At 48.1% G+C, this 26390-nt stretch overlaps 1 protein-coding gene across 2 annotated transcripts in view; it reads right to left on the bottom strand.

Annotated features, from left to right (window-relative positions):
* LOC139568608 (keratin, type I cytoskeletal 13-like) overlaps positions 1-26390 on the bottom strand; it is a 56997-nt gene that overhangs the window by 29214 nt on the left and 1393 nt on the right. The window contains exons 3-7 of one of the 2 annotated variants that reach the window (XM_071390547.1): positions 26012-26168; positions 25614-25775; positions 25356-25481; positions 24813-25033; positions 23981-24580 (exon numbers count right to left, since the gene is read on the bottom strand). In XM_071390547.1, coding sequence (XP_071246648.1) covers positions 24415-24580; positions 24813-25033; positions 25356-25481; positions 25614-25775; positions 26012-26168 — 832 coding nt within the window. In that variant the 3' untranslated portion in view covers positions 23981-24414. Of the gene's footprint in view, positions 1-23980; positions 24581-24812; positions 25034-25355; positions 25482-25613; positions 25776-26011; positions 26169-26390 lie in introns of those variants that run through there. The other variant, XM_071390546.1, reaches the window with a different exon arrangement.

The following is a 26390-nucleotide window of genomic DNA, read 5'->3' as shown; positions in this document are numbered from 1 at the left end:
AAGCTATACTGTTACATTGGTGCCGTGACCCGGATCACTGGTTGCTGCGGAAAAGGAGGAGGTCAAAAGGGGAGTGAGTGTGGCCGATGTGAAATGGCTAGCTAGTTAGCGGTGGTGCGCGCTAGTAGTGTTTCAATTGGTGACGTCACTCGCTGTGAGACCTAGAAGTATTTGTTCCCCTTGCTGTGCAGGGCTGAGGACACAAACAAGTACAAGAAATCCTGCTACGATCTCGAGAGCCATCAAACAAGCAAAAGGACAATATAGGAACAAGCTGGAATCCTATTACACAGACTCCGACGCCCGCCACATGTGGCAGGGGCTACAGTCCATTACGGATTACAAAGGAAGGCCCAGCCATGATCTTCCCAATGATGCCTCTCTACCAGAAGAACTCAATGCATTTAATGCATGCTTCGACAAAAACAACACCGAGCCGTGCATGAGGGCACCCGCCAATTCAGAGGACTGGATGATCTCGTTAATCAAGTAAACACTCTGTATTCCAGGGCACGTTCTCAGAGCTTGGGCAGAACAGTCATTTACAACCTCTCCTTCTCTCACTCCCTAATCCCCACATGTTTCAAGCTGACCACCATCATTCCTGTGCCCAAGAACTCTAAGACTACCTGCCACAATAACTACCACCTTGTAGCACTCACATCTGTAATCATAAAGTGTTTTGAAAGGCTGGTTATGGCACACATCAACACCATCATTCCAGACACCCTAGACCCACTCCAATTTGCATACCGCCCCAACAGATCCATAGACGACACAATCTCAATTGCACTCCACACTGCTCTCACCCACCAAGATAAGAGGAATACCTACAGTGGGGAGAACAAGTATTTGATACACTGACAATTTTGCAGGTTTTCCTACTTACAAAGCATGTAGAGGTCTGTAATTTTTATCATAGGTACACTTCAACTGTGAGAGAAGGAATCTAAAACAAAAATCCAGAAAATCACATTGTATGATTTTTAATTAATTAATTTGCATTTTATTGCATGACATAAGTATTTGATACATCAGAAAAGCAGAACTGAATATTTGGTACAGAAACCTTAGTTTGCAATTACAGAGATCATACGTTTCCTGTAGTTCTTGACCAGGTTTGCACACACTGCAGCAGGGATTTTGGCCCACTCCTCCATACAGACCTTCTCCAGATCCTTCAGGTTTCGGGGCTGTCGCTGGGCAATACGGACTTTCGGCTCCCTCCAAAGATTTTCTATTGGGTTCAGGTCTGGAGACTGGCTAGGCCACTCCAGGACCTTGAGATGCTTCTTACGGAGCCACTCCTTAGTTGCCCTGGCTGTGTGTTTCGGGTCGTTGTCATGCTGGAAGACCCAGCCACGACCCATCTTCAATGCTCTTACTGAGGGAAGGAGGTTGTTGGTCAAGATCTCGCGATACATGGCCCCATCCATCCTCCCTTCAATACGGTGCAGTCGTCCTGTCCCCTTTGCAGAAAAGCATCCCCAAAGAATGATGTTTCCACCTCCATGCTTCACGGTTGGGATGGTGTTCTTGGGGTTGTACTCATCCTTCTATTCCTCCAAACACGGCGAGTGGAGTTTAGAGCAAAAAGCTCTATTTTTGTCTCATCAGACCACATGACCTTCTCCCATTCCTCCTCTGGATCATCCAGATGGTCATTGGCAAACTTCAGACGGGCCTGGACATGCGCTGGCTTGAGCAGGGGGACCTTGCGTGCGCTGCAGGATTTTAATCCATGACGGCGTAGTGTGTTACTAATGGTTTTCTTTGAGACTGTGGTCCCAGCTCTCTTCAGGTCATTGACCAGGTCCTGCCGTGTAGTTCTGGGCTGATCCCTCACATTCCTCATGATCATTGATGCCCCACGAGGTGAGATCTTGCATGGAGCCCCAGACCGAGGGTGATTGACCGTCATCTTGAACTTCTTCCATTTTCTAATAATTGTGCCAACAGTTGTTGCCTTCTCACCAAGCTGCTTGGCTATTGTCCTGTAGCCCATCCCAGCCTTGTACAGGTCTACAATTTATCCCTGATGTCCTTACACAGCTCTCTGGTCTTGGCCATTGTGGAGAGGTTGGAGTCTGTTTGATTGAGTGTGTGGACAGGTGTCTTTTATACAGGTAACGAGTTCAAACAGGTGCAGTTAATACAGGTAATGAGTGGAGAACAGGAGGGCTTCTTAAAGAAAAACTAACAGGTCTGTGAGAGCCGGAATTCTTACTGGTTGGTAGGTGATCAAATACTTATGTCATGCAATAAAATGCAAATTAATTACTTAAAAATCATACAATGTGATTTTCTGGATTTTTGTTTTAGATTCCGTCTCTCACAGTTGAAGTGTACCTATGATAAAAATGACAGACCTCTACATGCTTTGTAAGTAGGAAAAACTGCAAAATCGGCAGTGTATCAAATACTTGTTCTCCCCACTGTATGTGAGAATGCTTTTCATTGACCACAGCTCAATGTTCAACAATATTGTCCCCTCCAAGCTCGTCACCAAGCTTGGGAACCTGGGACTGAAAACCTCCCTCTGCATCTGCATCCTGGATTTCCTGAAGGGCCAACCCAAGGTGGTGAGGGTAGGCAACATAACCTCCCCCACGCTGACCCTCAACATGGGGACCCCAAAAGCTAATCATCCCCAGCTTTCCAATCGACTCTTTCCTCACCTCTCCCCTGCAACTATTCCCAGGTTGTTGCTATAAATAACAATGTGTTCTCTTCTCAGTCAATTTACCTGGTAAAATAAGGGTTAAATAGAACAATGGTGTACACCCACCTCCCAGTTTGGATTGCAAGTTGTGCCTACTGTACAATCACCCATAAAGGGTGGCAGGTAGCCTAGCGGTTAGAGAGGTGAGCAAGCAACCGGGTTGCAACATTGAATCCCGGGGCAGACTGGAAAAATCGGGAAATGAGCTGGCAACCGGAGTGTTACTGGTATCAAATCTTATATGCCATTGCCTGCTGTTGTGCCATTGAGCAAGGCACTTAATCCACCACAACAAAAGCTCCCCGGGCATCCAGTGTGGCAGCACCCCACACCTCTCCAAAACATCTGTATGGATGTGTAGGTTGGGTAAAAAGCAGAAGTCAAATTTCAGTTTGGACCTTGTGTGCAATTGACCAATAAAGTTATCTAATCTTAATCTTAAAAACAATATAAACTCTAACTGAAAGCAGAATACCTTTATTATTATTCCCCCTACTAGAATGTACTTTACACTGACATTCAGCTAGTGGCAAGAAGTGTTCGGTTTTAGTTTGATTTTAGTATGATTCTTTAATTAAATTGAGCATGCAATAGTTTTTTTCTGTGTAAACTAAGGTATACCGCTTCATTTTAGCCTCAACCTTTTATAATTCATAACTTATTATCTGGTTGTTTGTGGCTGTCACACGGAGCAGAGCACAGCAGTGCAACATAGAGCCGCTGTCAATCACCAGATTCACCCGAAACTCAACCCCTGTCCATTGGCATTCCGTAACTGGTTCTTCCAGACACACAATGTAGAAACAAACAGAACCCCTTTGCCTGAACAAATATGTCATGAAGTGAAGAAGACATTCTATAGCAATATTCTCTAGACGACAATCGAGTGATATTATGGCTTTTACAAGCAATGCTAAATCAGAAAGGTCCAGTTAGTCTGTTAGTTCGCATTGACATGTTCACACAAACAAGGAGCCAGGGCAAAGCAATCAGTTAAGATAACAGCAATTCATCGGAATGCATAAATCACTATATTGGTTGAAGGCGGAAGGCACATTTCAGTTGAATGCATTCAGTTGTGCAACTGACTAGGTATCCTCCTTTCCCTTTCTTTAATATGTGGTCTGCATCTTGATTTATTGCTGTGCACCCCTGTGAGTAGAGCCCTCTACTTTACAAGCCTTGTATGAGCTTCTGAAGTTTCCCACAGTCATATCTGTCAACACTAACTCCAATGACTACTGATGTTGTGTAACAGTGGAGGATCCTCAGAGGAGGTAGGGGAGGACCATCCAACTCAGTGAATTTCAACAACAAAAATTATGAAACATTCAAAAGTTATCAATTTCAGATAAAACTGTACTAAATATAGTCACGTCACCAAATATTGTACCCGATTAAAACAAATTTGGCAATGATTTGGCAATGAAGGTCTACAGTACAGTAGTCTCACCAGCACGCTCTAGAGTAGGACCATGGTGTAGACCAGGCCTGGGCAAAGGCCGGCCCGGGGGGAGTATGTGGCCCGGGACCTGATCCAATACGGCCCACGGAATCATGCTGAGATCACATAAAGAATTTGCGATAGTAACGTTTTTAAATCGTATTTGTTATTAAAATGAAAAGCCCATTGAATACTCGCCTTTGTGTAATGATTTAACTCCCACCACTTATGGGACATTTATTTTGAAGGCACATATAAATAACAACTGTATGAGGACAGACAACAACTGACAGACACTGACACACACGTCACAGTTATAAATAGTACTTACCGCATGGCGCCGACAGAGATGGTTGCCTCGCTTCGAGTTCTTAGGAAACTATGCAGTATTTCGATTTTTTCTGTATTATTTCTTACATTGTTACCCCAGGAAAGTGTAAGTCTTATTACATACAGCCGGGAAGAACTATTGGATATATTAGCAACGTCAACTTACCAACATTACGACCAGGAATACGACTTCCTGAAGCAGATCCTCTGTTCGGTCCACCACCCAGGACAATGGGGCGGTAGGGTATCCTAGAGGTTAGAGCGTTGGACTAGTAACCGAAAGGTTGCAAGTTCAAATCCCCGAGCTGACAAGGTACAAATCTGTCGTTCTGCCCCTGAACAGGCAGTTAACCCACTGTTCCTAGGCCGTCATTGAAAATATGAATTTGTTCTTAACTGACTTGCCTAGTAAAATAAAGGTAAAATAAAAAATTAACAATGGAGCAAATTCCAGTAGGCGATCCCAAACATCGACTTCGCAGAAGGGGCAGACGAAGCGGTCACCTGGCCAGGCTCCGTAGACGTGCACATCGCACACCACTCCAGAGTATACTACTAGCCAATGTCCAGTCACTTGACAACAAGGTAGACAAAATTCAAGGGTTGCCTTCCAGAGAGACATCAGAGATTGTAACATTCTCTGTTTCACAGAAACATGGCTCTCTCGGGATATGTTGTTGCAATCAGTTTAGCCTCCAGGCTTCTCCATGCATCGCGCCGACAGAGATAAACACCTCTCTGGAAGGGCGGAGATGTATGCTTTATGATTAACGACTCATTGTGTAATCATAGCAACATACAGGAACTCAAGTCCTTCAGCTCACCCGATCTAGAATTCCTTACTATCAAGTGCCGGCAATTTTTCCTACCAAGAGAATTCTCATCAATTAAAATCACAGCTTTGTACGTTCCCCCTCTAGCAGACACCAAGACGGCCATCAAGGAACCTCACTGGACTATATGCAAACTGGAAACCATACATCCTGAGGTTGCATTTATTGTAGCTGGGGATTTTAACAAAGCAAATTAGAGAACAAGTCTACCTACACTCTTCCAGCATATTGATTGCGCTACGCACATGCGCAATACCCTCAACCACTGTGTCACGTCCTGACCATAGTGCTTATGTGTTTTGCTTGTTTTAGTGTTGGTCAGGGCGTGAGCTGGGTAGGCATTCTATGTTGTGTGTCTAGTTTGTCTGTTTCTGTGTTCAGCCTAATATGGTTCTCAATCAGAGGCAGCTGTCAATCGTTGTCCCTGATTGAGAATCATATATAGGTGGCTTGTTTTGTGTTGGGATTTGGTGGGTGGTTGTTTCCTGTGTCAGTGTTTGTGCCACACGGGACTGTGACGGTTAGTACGTTTGTTATTTTGTATAGTGTCTTGTCTTCGTGTATATTAAATCATGGAAACTTACCACGCTGCACATTGGTCCTCTGATCCTTCTCGCCTCTCCTCGTCCGAGGAAGAGCTAGACTGCCGTTACAGAACCACCCACCAAACCCGGACCAAGCAGCGTGGCAACGGGCAGCAGCGACAGCAGCAGCGGTACCAGGAGGAATGGACATGGGAGGAAATTCTAGACGGTAAAGGAACCTGGGCAGAGCCAGAGGAGTGTCGCCACCCCAAAGCGGAGCTGGAGGCAGCAAAAGCGGAGAGGCGGCATTATGAGGCGCTAGCAAGGCAGAGCGGCTGAAAGCCCGAGAGGCTCACCCAAAAATTTCTTGGGGGGGGGGGTTAAGGGGAGTGTGGCGAAGTCAGGTAGGAGACCTGCGCCAACTTCCCGTGCTTACCGTGGAGTGAGAGGGCGTCGTACTGGTCAGACACCGTGTTATGCGGTGGAGCGCACGGTGTCCCCAGTACGCGTGCTTAGCCCAGTGCGGGCTATTCCACCTCGCCGCACTGGTAGGGCTAGGTTGGGCATCGAGCCGGGTGTCATGAAGCCGGCCCAACGCATCTGGTCTCCAGTGCGTCTCCTCGGGCCGGCGTACATGGCACCAGCCTTACAAATGGTGTCCCCGGTTCGCCAGCATAGCCCAGTGCGGGCGATTCCACCTCGCTGCACTGGCAGGGCTACGGGGACCATTCAACCAGGTAAGGTTGGGCAGGCTCGGTGCTCACGAGCTCGTGTACTCCTTCACGGTCCGGTATATCCGGCGCCACCTTCCCGCCCCAGCCTAGTACCATCAGTGCCTACACCACGCACCAGGCTTCCAGTGCGTCTCCAGAGCCCTGTTCCTCCTCCACGCACTCTCCCTGTGGTGCGTGTCTCCAGCCCAGTACCTCCAGTTCCGGCACCACGCACTAAGCCCCCTGTGCGTCTCCAGAGCCCTGTACGCACTGTTCCTGCTCCCCGCACTAGCCTTGAGGTGCGTGTCTCCAGTCCGGTACCACCAGTTCCGGCACCACGCACCAGGCCTACTGTGCGCCTCAGCAGGTCAGAGTCGGTCGTCTGCCCAGCGCCGTCTGAGCTGCCTGCCTTCCCAGCGCCGTCTGAGCCATCCGTCTGCCCAGCGCCGTCTGAGCCATCCGTCTGCCCAGCGCCGTCTGAGCCATCCGTCTGCCCAGCGCCATCTGAGCCATCCGTCTGCCCAGCGCCATCTGAGCCATCCGTCTGCCCAGCGCCATCTGAGCCATCCGTCTGCCCAGCGCCATCTGAGCCGCCCGTCTGTCCCGAGCCGTCAGAGCCGCCCGTCTGTCCCGAGCCATTAGAGCCGTCCGTCAGTCAGGAGCCGCTAGAGCCGTCAGTCAGTCAGGAGCTGCCAGAGCCGCCAGCCAGTCTGGAGCTGCCAGAGCCGCCAGCCAGTCAGGAGCTGCCAGAGCCGCCAGCCAGTCATGAGCTGCCCTCCAGTCATGAGCTGCCTTCCAGTCATGAGCTGCCCTCCAGTCATGAGCTGCCTTCCAGTCATGAGCTGCCTTCCAGTCATGAGCTGCCCTCCAGTCATGAGCTGCCCTCCAGTCATGAGCTGCCCTCCAGTCATGAGCTGCCCTCCAGTCATGAGCTGCCACTCAGTCCGGAGCTGCCATTAGTCCAGAGCTGCCCTTCAGTCCAGAGCTGCCTCTCTGTCTGGAGCTGCCCTTCAGTCCGGAGTTGCCCCTCTGTCCTGAGCTACCTCTCTGTCCTGAGCTACCTCTCTGTCCTGAGCTACCTCTCTGTCCTGAGCTACCTCTCTGTCCTGAGCTGTCTCCTAAATCTAGGGGGGACCTTTGTGAAGGTTCCTAGACCAGGGTCGGGGGCGAGGGTCGCCACTCAAAGGACGCTAAGGAGGGGGACAAAGACAATGGTGGAGTGGTGTCCTCGTCCTGCGCCGGAGCCGCCACTGCGGACAGATGCCCACCCAGACCCTCCCCTTGAGTTTTAGGGGTGCGTTCGGAGTCCGCACCTCAGGAGGGGGGTACTGTCACGTCCTGACCATAGTGCTTATGTGTTTTGCTTGTTTTAGTGTTGGTCAGGACGTGAGCTGGGTGGGCATTCTATGTTGTGTGTCTAGTTTGTCTGTTTCTGTGTTCAGCCTAATATGGTTCTCAATCAGAGGCAGCTGTCAATCGTTGTCCCTGATTGAGAATCATATATAGGTGGCTTGTTTTGTGTTGGGATTTGGTGGGTGGTTGTTTCCTGTGTCAGTGTTTGTGCCACACGGGACTGTGACGGTTAGTACGTTTGTTGTTTTGTATAGTGTCTTGTCTTCGTGTATATTAAATCATGGAAACTTACCACGCTGCACATTGGTCCTCCGATCCTTCTCGCCTCTCCTCGTCCGAGGAGGAGGAAGAGCTAGACTGCCGTTACACACTGCTACTCTAACTTCTGTGATGCATACAAAGCCCTCCCCCTCTCTCCCTTCGGCAAATCTGATCACGACACCATCTTGCTCCTTCTGCCTTATAGGCAGAAACTCAAACAGGATGTACCAGTGACGAGAACCATTCAATGCTGGTCCGACCAATCGGAAGCCACGCTTCAAGATTGTTTTGATCACGCGGACTGGAATATGTTCTGGTCAGCCTCAGAGAACAACATCGACCTATACACTGACTCAGTGAGTGAGTTTATAAAGAAGTGCATTGGAGATGTGGTACCCACTGTGACTATCAAAACCTACCCTAACCAGAAACCGTGGATGGATGGCGGAATTTGCGCAAAACTGAAAGCGCAATCCACCGCATTTAACCATGGAAAGAGGTCTGGGAATATGTCTGAATATAAACAGTGTGGCTATACCCTCTGCAAGGCAATCAAACAAGTGAAATGCCAGTACAGGGAAAAGGTGGAGTCGCAATTCAACGGCTCAGACACGAGACGTATGTGGCAGGGTCTACAGGAAATCACGGACTACAAAAAATAATTCCAGCTACGTCACGGACACCGACGTTATGCTTCCGGACAAACTAAACACCTTCTTTGCCCACTTTGAGGATAATACAGTGCCACCGTTGTGGCCCGTTAACAAGGACTGCGCCCACCCCCCTCCCCCTCCTTCTCCGTGGCTGACGTGAGTAAAACATTTAATTGTGTTAACCCTCGCAAGGCTGCTGGCCCAGACGGCATCCCTAGCCGTGTCCTCAAAGCATGCACAGACCAGCTGGCTGGTGTGTTTACGGACATATTCAATCACTCCCTTTCTCAGTCTGTTGTCCCCACATGCTTCAAGATGGCTACCATTGTTCCTGTACCCAAGATGGCAAAGATAACTAAACTAAATTAATCCCACCCTGTAGCACTCACTTCTGTCATCATGAAGTGCTTTGAGAGACTAGCCAAAGATCATATCACCTCCACCTTACCGGCTACCCTAGACCCATTTCAGTTTGCATACCGCCCCAACAGGTCAACAGACGATGCAATTGCCATCACACTGCACACTTCCCTATCCCATCTGGACAAAAGGATTCTAACTTATTCTAACTTCCGCGACGCATACAAAGCCCTCCCCTGTCCTCCTTTCGGAAAAGCTGACCACGACTTCATGTCGTTGCTCCCAGCTTATAGACAGACACTAAAACAGGAAACGCCCGTGCTCAGGTCTGTTCAACGCTGGTCCGACCAATCGGATTCCACACTTCAAGATTGCTTCGATCACGTGGACTGGGATATGTTCCGCATAGCGTCGGACAATAACATTGATGAATACGCTTATTCGGTGAGTGAGTTTATGAGCAAGTGCATCGGTGATGTTGTACCCACAGTGTCTATTTAAACCTTCCCCAAACAGAAACCGTGGATTGATGGCAGCATTCGCGCAAAACTGAAAGCACGAACCACTGCTTTTAATCAGGGCAAGGCGACCGGAAACATGACCGAATACAAACAGTGTAGCTATTCCCTCCACAAGGCAATCAAACAAGCTAAGCATCAGTATAGAGACAAAGCAGAGTCGCAATTCAACAGCTCAGACACGAGAGGTATTTGGCAGGGTCTACAGTCAGGCACGGACTACAAAAAGAAAACCAGCCCCATCGCAGACCACGATGTCTTGCTCCCAGACAAACTAAACAACTTCTTTGCTTGCTTTGAGGACAATACAGTGCCACCGACACGGCCCGTTACCAAAACCTGCGGGCTCTCCTTCACAGCAGCCAACGTGAGTAAAACATTTAAACGTGTTAACCCTCGCAAGGCTGTCGGCCCAGACGGCATCCCTAGCCACGTCCTCAGAGCATGCGCAGACCAGCTGGCTGGTGTGTTTATGGACATATTCAATCAATCCTTATCCCAGTCTGCTGTTCCCACATGCTTCAAGAGGGCCACCATTGTTCCTGTTCCCAAGAAAGCTAAGGTAACTGAGCTAAATGACTATCCATCATCATGAAGTGCTTTGAGAGACTAGCCAAAGATCATATCACCTCCACCTTACCGGCTACCCTAGACCCATTTCAGTTTGCATACCGCCCCAACAGGTCAACAGACGATGCAATTGCCATCACACTGCACACTTCCCTATCCCATCTGGACAAAAGGAAATACCTATGTAAGAATGCTGTTCATTGACTACAGCTCAGCATTCAACACCATAGTACCCTCCAAGCTCATCATCAAGCTGGAATTGCAAGAGCTAGCTATGTACAATATTGATAAACAAAGCAAGCCTTTCGCAGAGGGCAAATTCATTAAATAATGTTTACTTGACTCTGCAGCACTACTTTGCCCCGACAAGAAAGAGCTGTTTGAGGGCCTCCCGGGTGGCGCAGTGGTCTATAGCACTGCATCACAGTGTTAGCTGTGCCACCAGAGATCCTGGGTTCGAGCCCAGGCTCTGCCGCGACCGGGAGGCCCATGGGGCGGCGCACAATTGGCCAAGCGTCGGGAGGGTTTGGCCGGCAGGGATATCCTTTTCTCATTGTGCACTAGCGCCTCCTGTGGCGGGCTGGGTGCTGTGCAGTGCATGCTGACCAGGTTGCTAGGTGTATGGTGTTTCCTCCAACAAATTGGTGCAGCTGGCTTCCGGGTTGGATGTGTGTTGTGTCAAGAAGCAGGGCGGCTTGGTTGGGTTGTGTCTCGGTGGACACATGGCTCTTGACCTTTGCCTCTCCCGAGTCCGTACGGGAGTTGCAGCGATGAGACAAGACAGTAACTACTACCAATTAGATACCATGAAAAAGGGGGTAAAATATATTTTTTTAAAGAGCTGTATGAAAATGTTGCCCTGTCAAGACAAACAGTTACAAGGCGTGTTGAGGACATCACAGGAAATATGGATCAACAGTTGAAAGACAAGGGAAACGATTTCACCTATTTCTCCTTGACCCTGGATGAGAGCAGTGATGCACGTGACATGGTGCAGTTGTTGATATTCTTACGAGCCATAACCCCAGACTTTGAAATTACAGAGGGGCTTGCTTCAGTGCAGTCAATGAAGAGCACAACCACAGGGAAATACGTATTGGAGGAGGTTAATAAGTGTGTGGCAAAGCTGGGACTGAGTTTTGAAAAGTTACCCGTGTGACCACTGATGGGTGCCCAAACTTGACAGGAAGAAACATTGGCCTTTTGAAAAGGATAGAAGATCAGGTAGCAGAGCTGAACCCAGATCAGAACATGATTTTCCTGCATTGCATTATTCATCAGGAGGTGCTCTGTAAATGTGTTTTGAAAATGAGCCATGTTGTGGAAACAGTCACTAAAGTGGTAAACTTCATAAGATAACATTTTTAAACCACAGGCAGTTTGTCTCACTGTTGGAAGAGACAAAGTCGAGTCATGCAGATCTCCCCTACCACACAAACGTGAGATGGCTGAGTTTGGGGAAGGTGCTTAAAAGTGTGTGGGACATGAAGTCGGAGATTGCTGAGTTTTAGCAAATGAAAGGAAAATATGTTGATTTCCCACAACTGTTACGCAGAGTGGAACAGGGGAACCCAAGAGCAGACTCAGACGAGGAGACTGGGATGAAGTAACCAAGGTATTTATTGAAACACAGGGGGAAGATGGAGTGCAGGCCAGGGGAAGCTCGGGCGGGTTGCAGGAAACCAGGTGTGGAGGCTGAGGCTGGAGCGAGAAGGGTTGGGACAGGGTAAGCAGGTCCGGGGGGAATCCAGGACAGAGGTAGCAGGATGATGAGACGTTGGACTGGAGACAGGGACCAGAGTCAGAGCTGGCGGAAATGTAGCGGAGAAGAAAACAGCGTCAGGCAAAGAAAACAGGCACAACAGGATCTAAATAGAAACAAACGGCTAGAACCGTAGACTGACTGAGCAGAGATTACGATCTAGCAGCGGGGAAGTGGCATGGCTGAGTATTTGTAGAGGTCTTGATTATGGAACAGGTTGCAGCTAATGGGATCTGCTCTGACTCCAGCACACCTGTCTCCACCCACAATCACACACATGCACAGAGAGAGAGGGAGAGAGTACTGGGGGAGTGGCGGCAGGTCAAAGAGACACAGGATGAGCAGTAGAGGGCGTTGCAGGAGCAGATGTGACATCAGCTGCAAGATAAAGAATGGTTGGCTAATTTTGCCTTCACCGTGGACATCATGGCCCAAGTGAATGAACTGAATTCCAAACTACAAAGGAAGGAAGGGTCTTTATGCACATTAGATGTACAGCCTTGTCAAAGCCTTAAAGGGAAAATTACTCCTCCTGACCCGCCAAGTAGAAGCCAACAATCTCACCCACCTTCCGACACTACTAATCTGTTCCCTATCAGAAGTCCAGTGGGAGAAGTATACATCGGTGCTGCGTGCTTTGAACGGTGAGTTTTCTTGTCATTTTGCGGATTTCAAAGTGTTAGAAAATGACATGCTGTTGGTTTCCTCTCCTTTCACCTTCGGTGTGGCTAACGCTCCCACTGACCTGTAACTTGAGCTTATCAATCTTCAGTCTGATGCAGTGATTGGAGAACTATTCAAAACAATGTCACTGACGAGGTTCTATGCATCTCTCGATTAACAAAACTTTCCAAAGATTAGGAGTCATACTCAGAAGTTGTTTGTACTGTTTGGGTCAGCCTATGTACACTACTGTTCAAAAGTTTGGGGTCACTCAGAAATGTCCTTGTTTTTGAAAGAAAAGCACATTTTTTGTCCCTTAAACTTCTTGTCAATACGGAGCGCTGTTTTCACTTTGGAAAAAATCGTGCCCAAATGAAACGGCCTCGTACTCTGTTCTAGATCATACAATATGCATATTATTATTACTATTGGATAGAAAACACTCTCAAGTTTCTAAAACTGTTTGAATTATATCTGTGAGTAAAACAGAACTCATTTTGCAGCAAACTTCCTTACAGGAAGTGAAAAATCTGAAAACGAGGCTCTGTTTCAGGGCCTGCCTATTCAACTGGCTTTTATTTATCGATATGCATGCACTTCATACGCCTTCCACTAGATGTCAACAGGCAGTGGAAGGTGGAATGGGGTGTCTAGCTTGATCTGAGGCCGAACAAGAGCTTTTGGAGTGACAGGTCCGGTATTTTCTTTGTCTTCGACGGCGCGCGAGGGACCTCGACATTGTCTTCTGAAAAGCGTTCGGTATACACAGCGAATATCTCCGGCTCTGATTTTATTTGATACATATGATATTAACATCATAAAGTAGGTTTTTTCAACCGAGTTTTATCAGTTTATTCAACGTTTATTGGGACTTTTGGAGTTTTCCGTTCTTTGCGCCAAGAGAGGATGGGAATGTTAGCAACCTTGGCTAGCATTGTGGCGCGAATTCGACAGAAGAAATGGACATTCTAAAACCAAACAACGATTTATTCTGGAAATAGGTCTCCTTGTACAACATTCTGATGGAAGCTCAGCAAAAGTAAGACAACATTTATGATGTTATTTTGTATTTCTGTGTAATATGTTGATGTCTATTCTCCGCCATGTTGGTAAGCACTGTCTCACAATAACCCAAGATGTATGTTGTGGTAAAGTTATTTTAAAAAATCGAACACAGCGGTTGCATTAAGAACCAGTGTATCTTTCATTTGCCATACAACAAGTATTTTTATGTAAAGTTTATGATGAGTTCTTTGGTCAGATTAGGTGAGTGTCCAAAATATCTCCGGAGATTCTGGTGAATCGTTGCTACGTATTCACAATGTATAACCAGGATTTGTAGCTATAAATATGCACATTTTCGAACAAAACATAAATGTATTGTGTAACATGATGTTATAAGACTGTCATCTGATAAAGTTGTCCAAAGGTTAGTGATTAATTTTATATATTTTGCTGGTTTTTGCGAAAGCTACCTTTGCGGTGAATAAATGCGTTTGTGTGTTTGGCTATTGTGGTAAGCTAATATAATTCTATATTGTGTTTTCGCTGTAAAACACTTAATAAATCGGAAATATTGTCTGGATTCACAAGATGTTTATCTTTCATTTGCTGTACACCATGTATTTTTCATAAATGTTTTATGATGAGTATTTATTTTTTTCACGTTGCTCTCTGTAATTATTCTGGCTGCTTTGGTGCTATTTTTTACATTTTTTATTTTTTATTTTTTAAAATTTTATCCCCTTTTCTCCCCAATTGTCGTGGTATCCAATTGCTAGTAATTACTATCTTGTCTCATCGCTACAACTCCCGTATGGGCTCGGGAGAGACGAAGGTCGAAAGCCACGCGTCCTCCGAAGCACAACCCAACCAAGCCGCACTGCTTCTTAACACAGCGCGCCTCCAACCCGGAAGCCAGCCGCACCAATGTGTCGGAGGAAACACCGTGCACCTGGCCCCCTTGGTTAGCGCGCACTGCGCCCGGCCCGGCCCGCCACAGGAGTCGCTGGAGCACGATGAGACAAGGATATCCCTACCGGCCAAACCCTCCCTAACCCGGACGACGCTAGCCCAATTGTGCGTCGCCCCACGGACCTCCCGGCTGCGACAGAGCCTGGGCGCGAACCCAGAGACTCTGGTGGCGCAGCTAGCACTGCGATGCAGTGCCCTAGACCACTGCGCCACCTGGGAGGCCATTTTGGTGCTATTTTTGATGGTGGCTGCAATGTAAAACTATGATTTATACCTCAAATATGCACATTTTCGAACAAAACATAAATGTATTGTATAACATGTTATAAGTGTAACGGCTTTCTTCCTGGGGTGAAGGAGAGGACCAAAATGCAGCGCGGCTAGTGTTCAACATGATTTAATTAAAGAAGAGACAATAACGTGAACACTATACAAAATACAAAATAACAAATGTGAAAACCGAGACAGTCCTATCTGGTGCAGAACACAAAGACAGAAGACAACCACCCACAATCCCCAATACAAAACAAGCCACCTATATATGATTCTCAATCAGGGACAACGATTGACTGGAGGGCAGCTGGGCATGACTGGATGGCAGCTCATGACTGGAGGGCAGCTCATGACTGGAGGGCAGCTCATGACTGGAGGGCAGCTCATGACTGGAGGGCAGCTCATGACTGGAAGGCAGCTCATGACTGGAGGGCAGCTCATGACTGGAAGGCAGCTCATGACTGGAAGGCAGCTCATGACTGGAAGGCAGCTCATGACTGGAGGGCAGCTCATGACTGGCTGGCGGCTCTGGCAGCTCCTGACTGGCTGGCGGCTCTGGCAGCTCCTGACTGGCTGGCGGCTCTGGCAGCTCCTGACTGGCTGGCGGCTCTGGCAGCTCCTGACTGGCTGCCGGCTCTGGCCACTCCTGACTGACGGACGGCTCTAGCGGCTCCTGACTGACGGACGGCTCTAGCGGCTCCTGACTGACGAACGGCTCTGACGGCTCGGGACAGACGGCGGCTCTAATGGCTCGGGACAGACGGGCGGCTCAGATGACGCTGGGCAGACGGATGGCTCAGATGACGCTGGGCAGACGGATGGCTCAGATGGCGCTGGGCAGACGGATGGCTCAGATGGCGCTGGGCAGACAGATGGCTCAGATGGCGCTGGGCAGACGGATGGCTCAGATGGCGCTGGGCAGACGGATGGCTCAGATGGCGCTGGGCAGACGGATGGCTCAGATGGCGCTGGGCAGACGGGTGGCTCAGATGGCGCTGGGCAGACGGATGGCTCAGATGGCGCTGGGCAGGCAGGCAGCTCAGACGGCGCTGGGCAGACGAGCAGTGCAGGCGGCGTAGGGCAGACGGCCAACTCTGACCTGCTGAGGCGCACAGTAGGCCTGGTGCGTGGTGCCGGAACTGGTGGTACCGGACTGGAGACACGCACATCAAGGCTAGTGCGGGGAGCAGGAACAGGGCACACTGGACTCTCGATGCGCACTATAGGCCTGGTGCGTGGTACCGGCACTGGTGGTACCGGGCTGAGGGCATGCACCTCGGGGCGAGTGCGTGGAGGAGGAACAGGGCTCTGGAGACACACTGGAAGCCTGGTGCGTGGTGTAGGCACTGATGGTACTGGGCTGGAGACACGCACCACAGGGAGAGTGCGTGGAGGAGGAACAGGGCTCTGGAGACGCACTGGAGGCTTGGTGCGTGGTGCCGGAACTGGAGGTACTGGGCTGGGGCAGGAAGGTGGCGCCGGATATACCGGACCGTGCAGGTGTACTGGCTCCCTTGAGCACCGAGCCTGTCCAACCTTACCTGGTTGTATGCTCCCCGTAGCCCGACCAGTGCGGGGAGGTGGAATAACCCGCACTGGGCTGTGTTGGCGAACCGGGGCCACCATGCGTAAGGCTGGTGCCATGTATGCCGGCCCGAGGAGACGCACTGGAGACCAGACGCGTTGAGCCGGCTTCATGGCACCTGGCTCAATGCCCAATCTAGCCCTACCAGTGCGGGGAGGTGGAATAACCCGCACCGGGCTAAGCACACGTACAGGAGACACCGTGCGCTCTTCCGCATAACACGGTGTCTGCCCGTACTCCCGCTCTCCACGGTAATCACACACCTCAGGGCGAGTACCGTGTATACTACGCCAAACCAACATCTCTCTCTCTTCGCTCTCCTCCAATATCACCAACAACTCATCAAAAATTCTCATAGTCTCCCATCCTTTCACTTTCCTCCAATCTGTCCAATAACTCCTCCACATTCTCCGACTCGTACCTCAATTTAGCCAACTGCTCCTTATGGTAAGCACGGGGAACTGGCTCAAGTCTCCCACTTGACCCAGCCACACTCCCCGTGTGCCCCCCCCAAGAACTTGGGGGAGCCTCTCGGGCTTCCAGCCACTCTGCCTTGCTAGCTCCTGCTGCTGCTGCTGCTGCCGTTGCTTCCCGTAGCCACGCTGCTTGGTCCGAGTTTGGTGGGTGGTTCTGTAACGGCTTTCTTCCTGGGGTGAAGGAGAGGACCAAAATGCAGCGCGGCTAGTGTTCAACATGATTTAATTAAAGAAGAGACAATAACGTGAACACTATACAAAATACAAAATAACAAATGTGAAAACCGAGACAGTCCTATCTGGTGCAGAACACAAAGACAGAAGACAACCACCCACAATCCCCAATACAAAACAAGCCACCTATATATGATTCTCAATCAGGGACAACGATTGACAGCTGCCTCTGATTGAGAACCATATTAGGCTGAACACAGAAACAGACAAACTAGACACACAACATAGAATGCCCACCCAGCTCACGTCCTGACCAACACTAAACAAGCAAAACACACAAGAACTATGGTCAGGACGTGACAATAAGACTGTCATCTGATGAAGTTGTTTCTTGGTTAGTGACTAATTTTATCTCTATTTTGTCGGTTTTGTGAAAGCTACCTATGCGGTGGAAACATGGTGAAAATATGCGGTTGTGTGTTTGGCTATTGTGGTTAGCTAATAGAAATACATATTGTGTTTTCGCTGTAAAACCTTTTAAAAATCGGAAATGATGGCTGGATTCACAAGATGTTTATCTTTCATTTGCTGTATTGGACTTGTGATTTCATGAAAATTATATTATATGATATCCCTGTCCCGTTAGGCTAGGCTATGCTAGTCAGCTTTTTTGATGAGGAGGATCCCGGATCCGGGAGGGTGATGAAGTAGAGGTTAAAAGAACATCAAATTGATCAGAAGTACAGTGTAGACATTGTTAATGTTGTAAATGACAATTGTAGCTGGAAACAGCAGATTTTTTATGAAATATCTTCATAGGCGTACAGAGGCACATTATCAGCAACCATCACTCCTGTGTTCCAATGGCACGTTGTGTTAGCTAATCCAAGTTTCTCATTTTAAAAGGCTAATTGATCATTAGAAACCCCTTTTGCAATTATGTTAGCACAGATGAAAACTGTTGTCCTGATTAAAGAAGCAAAACAACTGGCCTTTTTTAGACTTGTTGAGTATCTGGAGCATCAGCGGGTTCGATTACAGGCTCAAAATGCCCAGAAACAAAGAACTTTCTTCTAAAACTCGTCAGTTTATTCTTGTTCTGAGAAATGAAAGGAAGGAGACGGCAGGACTTAGAAAACCGATCCACAACGACTAGGATCGTGGTATTACCCTGTGACGGGGGAAGATCCGTCACGAAATCCACCGATAGGTGTGACCACGGTCGTTGTGGAACGGGAAGAGGCTGTAATTTCCCTCTGGGCAGGTGTCTAGGTGCCTTGGACTGTGCGCACACCGAGCAGGAGGAAACATAAACCCTCACGTCCTTAGCTAAAGTGGGCCACCAGTACTTCCCATTAAGACAGCGCACTGTCCGACCGATGCCAGTATGACCCGAGGAGGGTGACATGTGGGCCCAACATATCAAACGATCGCGGATCAAACGGAACGTACAGACGCCCAACTGGACACTGTGGGGGAGTGGGCTCTGCACGTGACGCCCGCTCGATGTCCGCGTCCACCTCCCATACCACCGGTGCCACCAGGAAAGAAGCTGGAATTATGGGAGTGGGCTCTGCGTACCGCTCCTCCGTGTCATACATCCTGGACAGTGCGTCTGCCTTAACGTTCTGGGAACCTGGTCTGTAGGATAGAGTGAAAACAAAGCTGGTGAAAAACATGGCCCACCTCGCCTGGCGAGGGTTCAGTCTCCTAGCTGCCCGAATGTACTCCAGATTGCGGTGGTCAGTCCAAATGAAGAAAGGGTGTTTAGCCCCCTCAAGCCAATGTCTCCACGCTTTCAGAGCCCTGACAACAGCCAATATCTCCCGGGGTCCCACATCATAGTTTCGCTCCGCCGGGCTGAGCCTCTTCGAAAAGAAAGCGCAGGGGCGGAGTTTTAGTGGCGTACCCTAGCGCTGAGACAGCACAGCCCTTATCCCAGCCTCGGACGCATCCTTCTCAACTATGAACGCTAAAGAGGGATCAGGATGAGCCAGCATGGGAGCCGAGGTAAACAGAGCCTTAACCTGTTTGGGCTGCAGGGTCAGTATTGAGTAACTTGGAAAAATGTGCCCATTTCAAACGGCCTCGTACTCAATTCTTGCTCGTACAATATGCATATTATTATTACTATTGGATAGAAAACACTCTCTAGTTTCTAAAACCGTTTTAATTTTTTCTCTGAGTGAAACAGAACTCCTTCTGCAGCCCACTTCCTGACAGGAAGTGAGATTTCTGAAATCGAGGTCTCTTTTCAAAGGCTTGCCTATAAATGGGCATGATACGTATGGGTATACATACACGTCATACACCTTCCCCTGGATGTCAAGAGGAAGTGAGAGGAGAAATGAGTGGATTATCTTGGTCTGAAGTGGAATAAATCCTCTTGGAATGAGTAGTCCGCCATTTCTTGTTTTTTCGAAAGCGCGAAGTTGGACCTGGAATCGCCTTCTGGAAAGCCGTCGTTATAGGCGAATACTATCTCCGGCTTTGATTTTATTTGATACATGTTACAATATCATCGTAAAGTATGTTTTTTCAATGTAGTTTTATTAGATTATTGAAATTTATTTGGGACGTTAGGCGTGTTGCGTTGTTTGACTTTGTTCACGAAGGAGAGCTTAGCACCACTTGGCCAGTGTGCTTGCTAATTCAAGAGGGAAAGAGGTCGTTCTGAATCCAAACAAAGACGGTTCTGGACAAAGGACCCCTTGTACAACATTCTGATGGAAGATCAGCAAAAGTAGGACCCATTTTGGGATGATATTTCATATATCTGTCGAACTGTGCTATCGCTACCGATTACCTGGAATCAATGCTGTTGTGTGTTAGCTATTGTAGTAAGCTAATATAACGCTATATTGTGTTTTCGCTGTAAAACACTTAAAAAAATCGGAAATATTGGCTGTATTCACAAGATCTTTGTCTTTCATTTGCTATACACCATATATTTTCAGAAATGTTTTTGATGAGTATTTAGGTATTTGACGTTGGTGTCTGTAATTACTCTGGTTGCTTCGGTGCTATATCTGACGGTAGCTGTGATGGTAGCATCAATGTAAAACTGATTTATACCTCAAATATGCAAATTTTTCGAACAAAACATAGATTTATTGTGTAACATGTTATAGGACTGTCATCTGATGAAGTTGTTTCTAGGTTTGTTTGGTTGGATCTTGGTTAGTTAGGTTGGCTTTGTGCATGCTACCTGTGCTGTGAAAAATGTCTGTCCTTTTTTGTATTTGGTGGTGAGCTAACATAAATATACGTGGTGTTTTCGCTGTAAAACATTTTAAAAATCGGACATGTTGGCTGGATTCACAAGATGTTTATCTTTCAAATGCTGTATTGGACTTGTTAATGTGTGAAAGTTAAATATTTCTAAAAAATACATTTTGAATTTCGCGCCCTGCACTTGAGCTGGATGTTGTCATAAGTGTACCGGTGTCGGGCTTGCAGCCTGAAGAAGTTGACAAAAAGCCCTGTCCTCCTCCGCTGACCACTGCAGTCGTACCGGTCCCCCCTTCAGCAAGAACGTAATGGAAGCCGCTACCTGACTGAAACCCCGGATAAACCTCCGGTAGTAGTTGGCAAACCCTAAGAATCGCTGCACCTCCTTTACCGTGGTTGGAGTCGGCCAATTACGCATGGCTTAAATGCGGTCATTCTCCATCTCCACCCCTGACGCGGTACCCTAGGAAGGAGATGGACTGTTGGAAGAACAGACATTTCTCAGCCTTGACGTACAGGTCATGCTCCAACAGTCGACCAAGCACCTTGCGCACCAGAGACACATGCTCGGCGCGTGTAGCGGAGTATATTAGAATGTCATCTATATACACCACTACACCCTGCCCGTGCAGGTCCCTGAAAATCTCGTCTACAAAGGATTGGAAGACTGATGGAGCATTCATTAACCCATACGGCATGACGAGATATTCATAGTGCCCAGATGTAGTGCTAAATGCCGTCTTCCACTCATCCCCCCCTTGATACGCACCTCAAATGGAGTCAGCAGGTACAGCCAGCCCTCCTCTCCCAATGGAGGAGCGTGTTCAGCACGTTCAGCGCGTTCAGCGTGTTTCACCAGAAAACCCCCTCTCTCCCATCGGTCCATCGTTTGCAGCACGCGATCCATGGCTGTACCGAGACTCTGTAACATGGTCGCGTGCTGCAAACGATGGACCGATGGGAGAGAGGGGGTTTTCCGGTTCACCCATCAGCACCTCTCCAGCTCCCACAACAACTGACCCAGAGATCCACACTTCCTTCATCAGGATCCAGTGGGATTCGACTCTCGCTCCCGGGAGCATATGATGGATCGGCTGCCGGGTGCCAGGGGTTCCTACTCCAGCTGGAGCTCTACCTAGCAGCTGTTCAGCCAGCCCCCTCAGGACGCGAGAGAGTGAGAGCCCTCATCTCTTGTCTGACTGGAAAAGCACTGGTCTGGGCCAATGCCATCTGGGGAGAAGAAGGCCCGACGTTGGACAATTACAAAGATTTCACCCGCCACTTCTGGGCAGTTTTCGATCATCCCCCTGGGGGGAGAGCGGCGGGGGAACGCTTGTTCCATTTAAGACAGGGGATGAGGAACGCTCAAGAGTTCGCTCTGGATTTTAGAACTCTGGCCGCCGACGCAGGATGGAATGAGCGGGCCCTGATCGACCACTACAGGTGTAGTTTACGCGAGGACGTTCATAGGGAGTTAGCCTGCAGGGACACCACCCTTAATCTGGACCAGCTGGTTGACCTATCCATCCGGCTGGATTACCTGTTGGCCTCCCGCGGACGTCCGGATCGGGGTCCGTCAGTTCCATCCCCCAGCACCTCTGATCCTACCCCGATGGAGCTGGGAGGTGCTGCTATGAGGGGGACCGGAGGGGGGACCGTTCCCTGCACCAACTGTGGCCGCAGAGGACACACTGCTGGTCGGTGCTGGGGAGGTTTCCCAGGTAATCGAGGTGGCAGGCGGAACACTGGTGGATCATCTCAGGTGAGTAGGCACACACCTCACCCAGAGCTCCCTGTTGCACACATGTGGTTGTATATAGCCTTTCCTGAGTTTTCCCAGCATTCCCAGCATAAGGCGCTAGTAGATTCAGGCGCAGCTGGGAACTTTATTGACCTACCTTTGCACTTAGTTTAGGGATTCCTATTGTTCCTGTTGATGTCCCCTTCCCTGTACATGCCTTAGATAGTCGTCCGTTGGGGTCAGGGCTAATCAGGGAGGTCACAGATCCACTCCGTATGATAACGCAGGAGAATCATGAGGAGAGAATTAGTCTCTTTCTGATCGACTCTCCTGCGTTTCCTGTTGTGTTGGGCCTTCCCTGGTTGGCCTCTCATGATCCGATTATTTCGTGGCAACAGAGGGCTCTCAAGGGATGGTCTCGTGCTCAGGGAGGTGTGTAGGTGTTTCCTTAGGTGCCACTACGGTGGAGAGTCCAAACCAGCTATCCACCATGCACATTCCCCCCCGAATATGCCGATTTGGTACTCGTCTTCTGTAAAAAGAAGGCGACTCAATTACCACCCCATCGACCGGAGGATTGTGCGATAAATCTTCTGGTAGAGGCTGCACTTCCCAGGAGTCACGTGTATCCTCTGTCACAGGAGGAGACGGTGCCTATGGAAACATATATCACCGAATCTCTGGGACAGGGATACATTCGGCCTTCCATTTCACCTGTCTCCTCGAGTTTCTTTTTTGTGAAGAAGAAGGATGGAGGTTTGCGCCCGAGTATTGACTATCGAGGTTTGAATCAGATCACGATAAAATACAGTTACCCACTACCTCTCATAGCCAGTATGACAGAGTCATTGCACGGGGCACGCTTCTTCACAAAATTGGACCTCAGGAGCGCTTACAACCTGGTGCGTTATACTGTGAGGACGATGGTAAAATGAAAAAAATGCAGAGTCAGGCGCAGGACACAGTACCGAGTAATAACCCCAAATTTACTGCAAAATAGGTAAGATTCCAACAAGGAACAAATACAATAATCCAAAGCACGAACAACGAGAACCCACATGACAAACAATAACGCACAAAACAGAGAGGGAAATCAGAGGGTTAAATAAGGAACATAATTAATGGAATGGAAACCAGGTGTGTATGATCAAGACAAAATGAAACATGGATCGGTGGTGTCTAGAAAGCTGGTGACGTCGAGCGCCAAACGCCGCCCGAAGAAGGAGAGGGACCAACTTCGGCCGAAGTCGTGACAGTCTAGTAATAATTTGTCAAGAAAACCATCAATAAAGATTATGTGGTTGAATGAGAATGGACTGTGAGGTTTTACATGTTTCAGAGATATTCATGCTTTATCAAAGACAGACTATAAGAATGTCTGAGTATGGATGTCATAGCAGATACATTTTGTGTTCTCATTTCAAATGAATTGTTTTCAATTTTACATCTTTCAACCAAAACATGGTGTACAGCTGTAGAGTTGACTCCACAAACACCCTCCATACAGTACATAACTCTGAATCTAATGCATCATTTTTTTTTAGTTTTGAGTTTGATTAATAGAGATTGAATTATATAATTATATGCTGAAAACTTGAATTCAAATTTCGACTATCAGCATTCATACATTTATTGCCAAGTACTAAACTCAGTACAAGTGAATGTCATAAATTACACTATTCAAGATCAATATGACGCATATACTTTCTCAAGACCATAGAATTGGCCTCATGTGCAAAATATAACAGCTTATATGATAGTCAGATGTATGGGAGCACGCCAGATCAGATAAATCAAGTTGAAAGACACAGAAGACAGAATGATGGTTTCAGCAAGTCAGAGCATCTTTATTACATTGACAATGGGGTCTGTTGTTGGTGTTCCATCCAGATGTAGTAGAATGTGTTGTTCTGGAGGTGTTAACCATAGAAATAGAATTACCAGAAAATAAATCCCCATTCAAGTCAATGATCCATGATGGGTGTCTGAGGGGATTTAGCCATTCTAGAAAGAACAGGAGGATGGTATGCACATCTTAAACTAGAGTTAACCAGAGCTGGCCTCAACAAATAACAATGTTATTTATCTGACAAACACTTTTTATAAGTTGAAACGTTGTATTTTAGGTTGCATGAATAAACACTGGGGAGCAGTAATATTCCATGTGCTGGCCTCTCATTTCCTATACCCATTCTAGTAATTTCTATGGGGTTAACCTGTCGCTTGCTGCAGTGCTCGCTGCGTGTGTGGGACCTTATGTGGTGTGTTTGGTTCCACTTGAGGAAACAACCTTGCCGTCCACAATTTCCTCTGTGATGATCACCACCTTGCCTTTGGTGGAGGAGCCGGGGCCAGAGCTGGAGGAGCTGATGTGGGAGCTGGAGGAGCTGTGGACAGATTTCGAGGAGCTGAGGCCGAGGCTGTTAGGAAGGGAAACCCATGGTTAGCATAGTTAGCATCTATGATCTACGATCATAATAAGTATTTATTAAAGGTCAAACACCAGTAGATTCATGTCAAAAGTAACAATGTCTCATATTAAGGTCAACTTCAAAATAACATTTTTTAATAAAGTCAAATGTTGAAGGAAACATGAATTCATTTTCACTTGTTTCAAGGACCCTTGTCACCCCACTTCCCATCCTGCCTTACCCGCTAGCCTCTCCGTCCAGCAGCCTCCTGTACTCAGCGATCTCCATCTCCAGGCGTGTCTTGATGTCCAGCAGCATCTTGTACTCCTGGCCCTGGCGTTCCATGTCGCTGCGGAGAGACACTAGCTGCTCCTCCAGACTGGTCACTTGGTTCTGGAGGCGTCCCAGCTGCATGGAGTAACGGCCCTCCGTCTCCGCCAGCGTGTTCTCCAGGGAGCCTTTCTATTGGCCGGGAGAGATAGAGATGATGGGTCAAAAACTGTGGGAGTAGGTTTGGAATTTGGAATGTTTACAGTTATACTGAAAAAGTTAGCTCTAGTAATTCAATATGTAGGCAGGTAGAGGTTAGCTATAGTAATGGAGTGGTGCCTGGCTATAAAAACTTGAGGGATAGTGTTAGAGTCCAGGTGAAAGTGAGATACTTGAGGGATGGTAGAGAATGATGAGAGTCAATTGTTGATTATTGAAGAAAGTTGCAGAAAGTTGTGTAAGTAATGTCCCCTAAACTTTGGTCATTGGTCAGATGTTTGAAATTACGGCTCACCATGCTGAGCTGTGACTGCAGTTCGATTTCCAAGCCCTGAAGTGTGCGACGGATCTCTGAGATCTCTGACTTTGAGGTCTGGAGAACCTCTGTGCTGGATGCCACCTCCTTGTTCAACGTCTCTGTCTGTAAAACAATGGTCAATCATCACATGAACAAACCAACATACAGCTCATGATAGAATGTGACAATGTTACCAACTAGAAGTAAAGGAACATCTACACCATGAACATAGTTTAGAGGTTCTAGAGGTTCTACCTTGGTCTGGAACCAGGCCTCCAGGTCGCGCTGGTTTTTGGCACTAACGGACTCGTACTGCTCACGGATCTCAGCCATGACTCTGGACAGGTCTTCCTGTGGTGCTGCGTCCACCTCCACATTGATCTGTCCAGTCATCTGCGCCCTCATGGCCAGCAGCTCCTGTGGAGAAACACATAGGGGTGAGTTTAAAGAATTAAGAAGTGACTAACCTCTGCTGATGGTAACAACTTGAGCTGCCCTCTGTCTTCATTATACATTTGAACACCATTGCTTGATACAGATGTGCTTGAAAGCCAGCAGTGGTGTTCTAGTGAAGACCCATAGCAGGTTGACATGGTCAATTGATGTAATACTTTAAGGGAATGTATGGATATGTTCCATCAGCCCACACCCACCTCCTCATGGTTCTTCTTGAGATAGATGAGCTCCTCCTTCAGCCCCTCGATCTGCATCTCCAGGTCAGATCTGGCCATGGTCATCTCGTCCAGCATCCTCTTCATCCCGGCAATGTCCGCCTCCACCGACTGACGCATGGCCAGCTCGTTCTCATACCTGAGAGATAGAGAGAGCTTAGGTCAAAGAACTGCCGGAATGTGTTCCTCTGTGGGAATAGCAGGGGGTTATAGATTCTAGTATTCCATTAGGTTTTGGGAAAATAACAGAAAGTAACACCAGGCTTCTGATATGTCTGTTGGGAGGGTGTGGTTATGGTGTCATTTGATTTCCTTTTTTGTAGTTTCAACACAAAATTCTGTAATAACCAGTATGAGGGTT

Source organism: Salvelinus alpinus, chromosome 2, assembly GCF_045679555.1.
Source record: "Salvelinus alpinus chromosome 2, SLU_Salpinus.1, whole genome shotgun sequence".
Classification (NCBI taxonomy): domain Eukaryota; kingdom Metazoa; phylum Chordata; class Actinopteri; order Salmoniformes; family Salmonidae; genus Salvelinus; species Salvelinus alpinus.
This window is presented reverse-complemented; position numbering and strand designations above follow the sequence as displayed.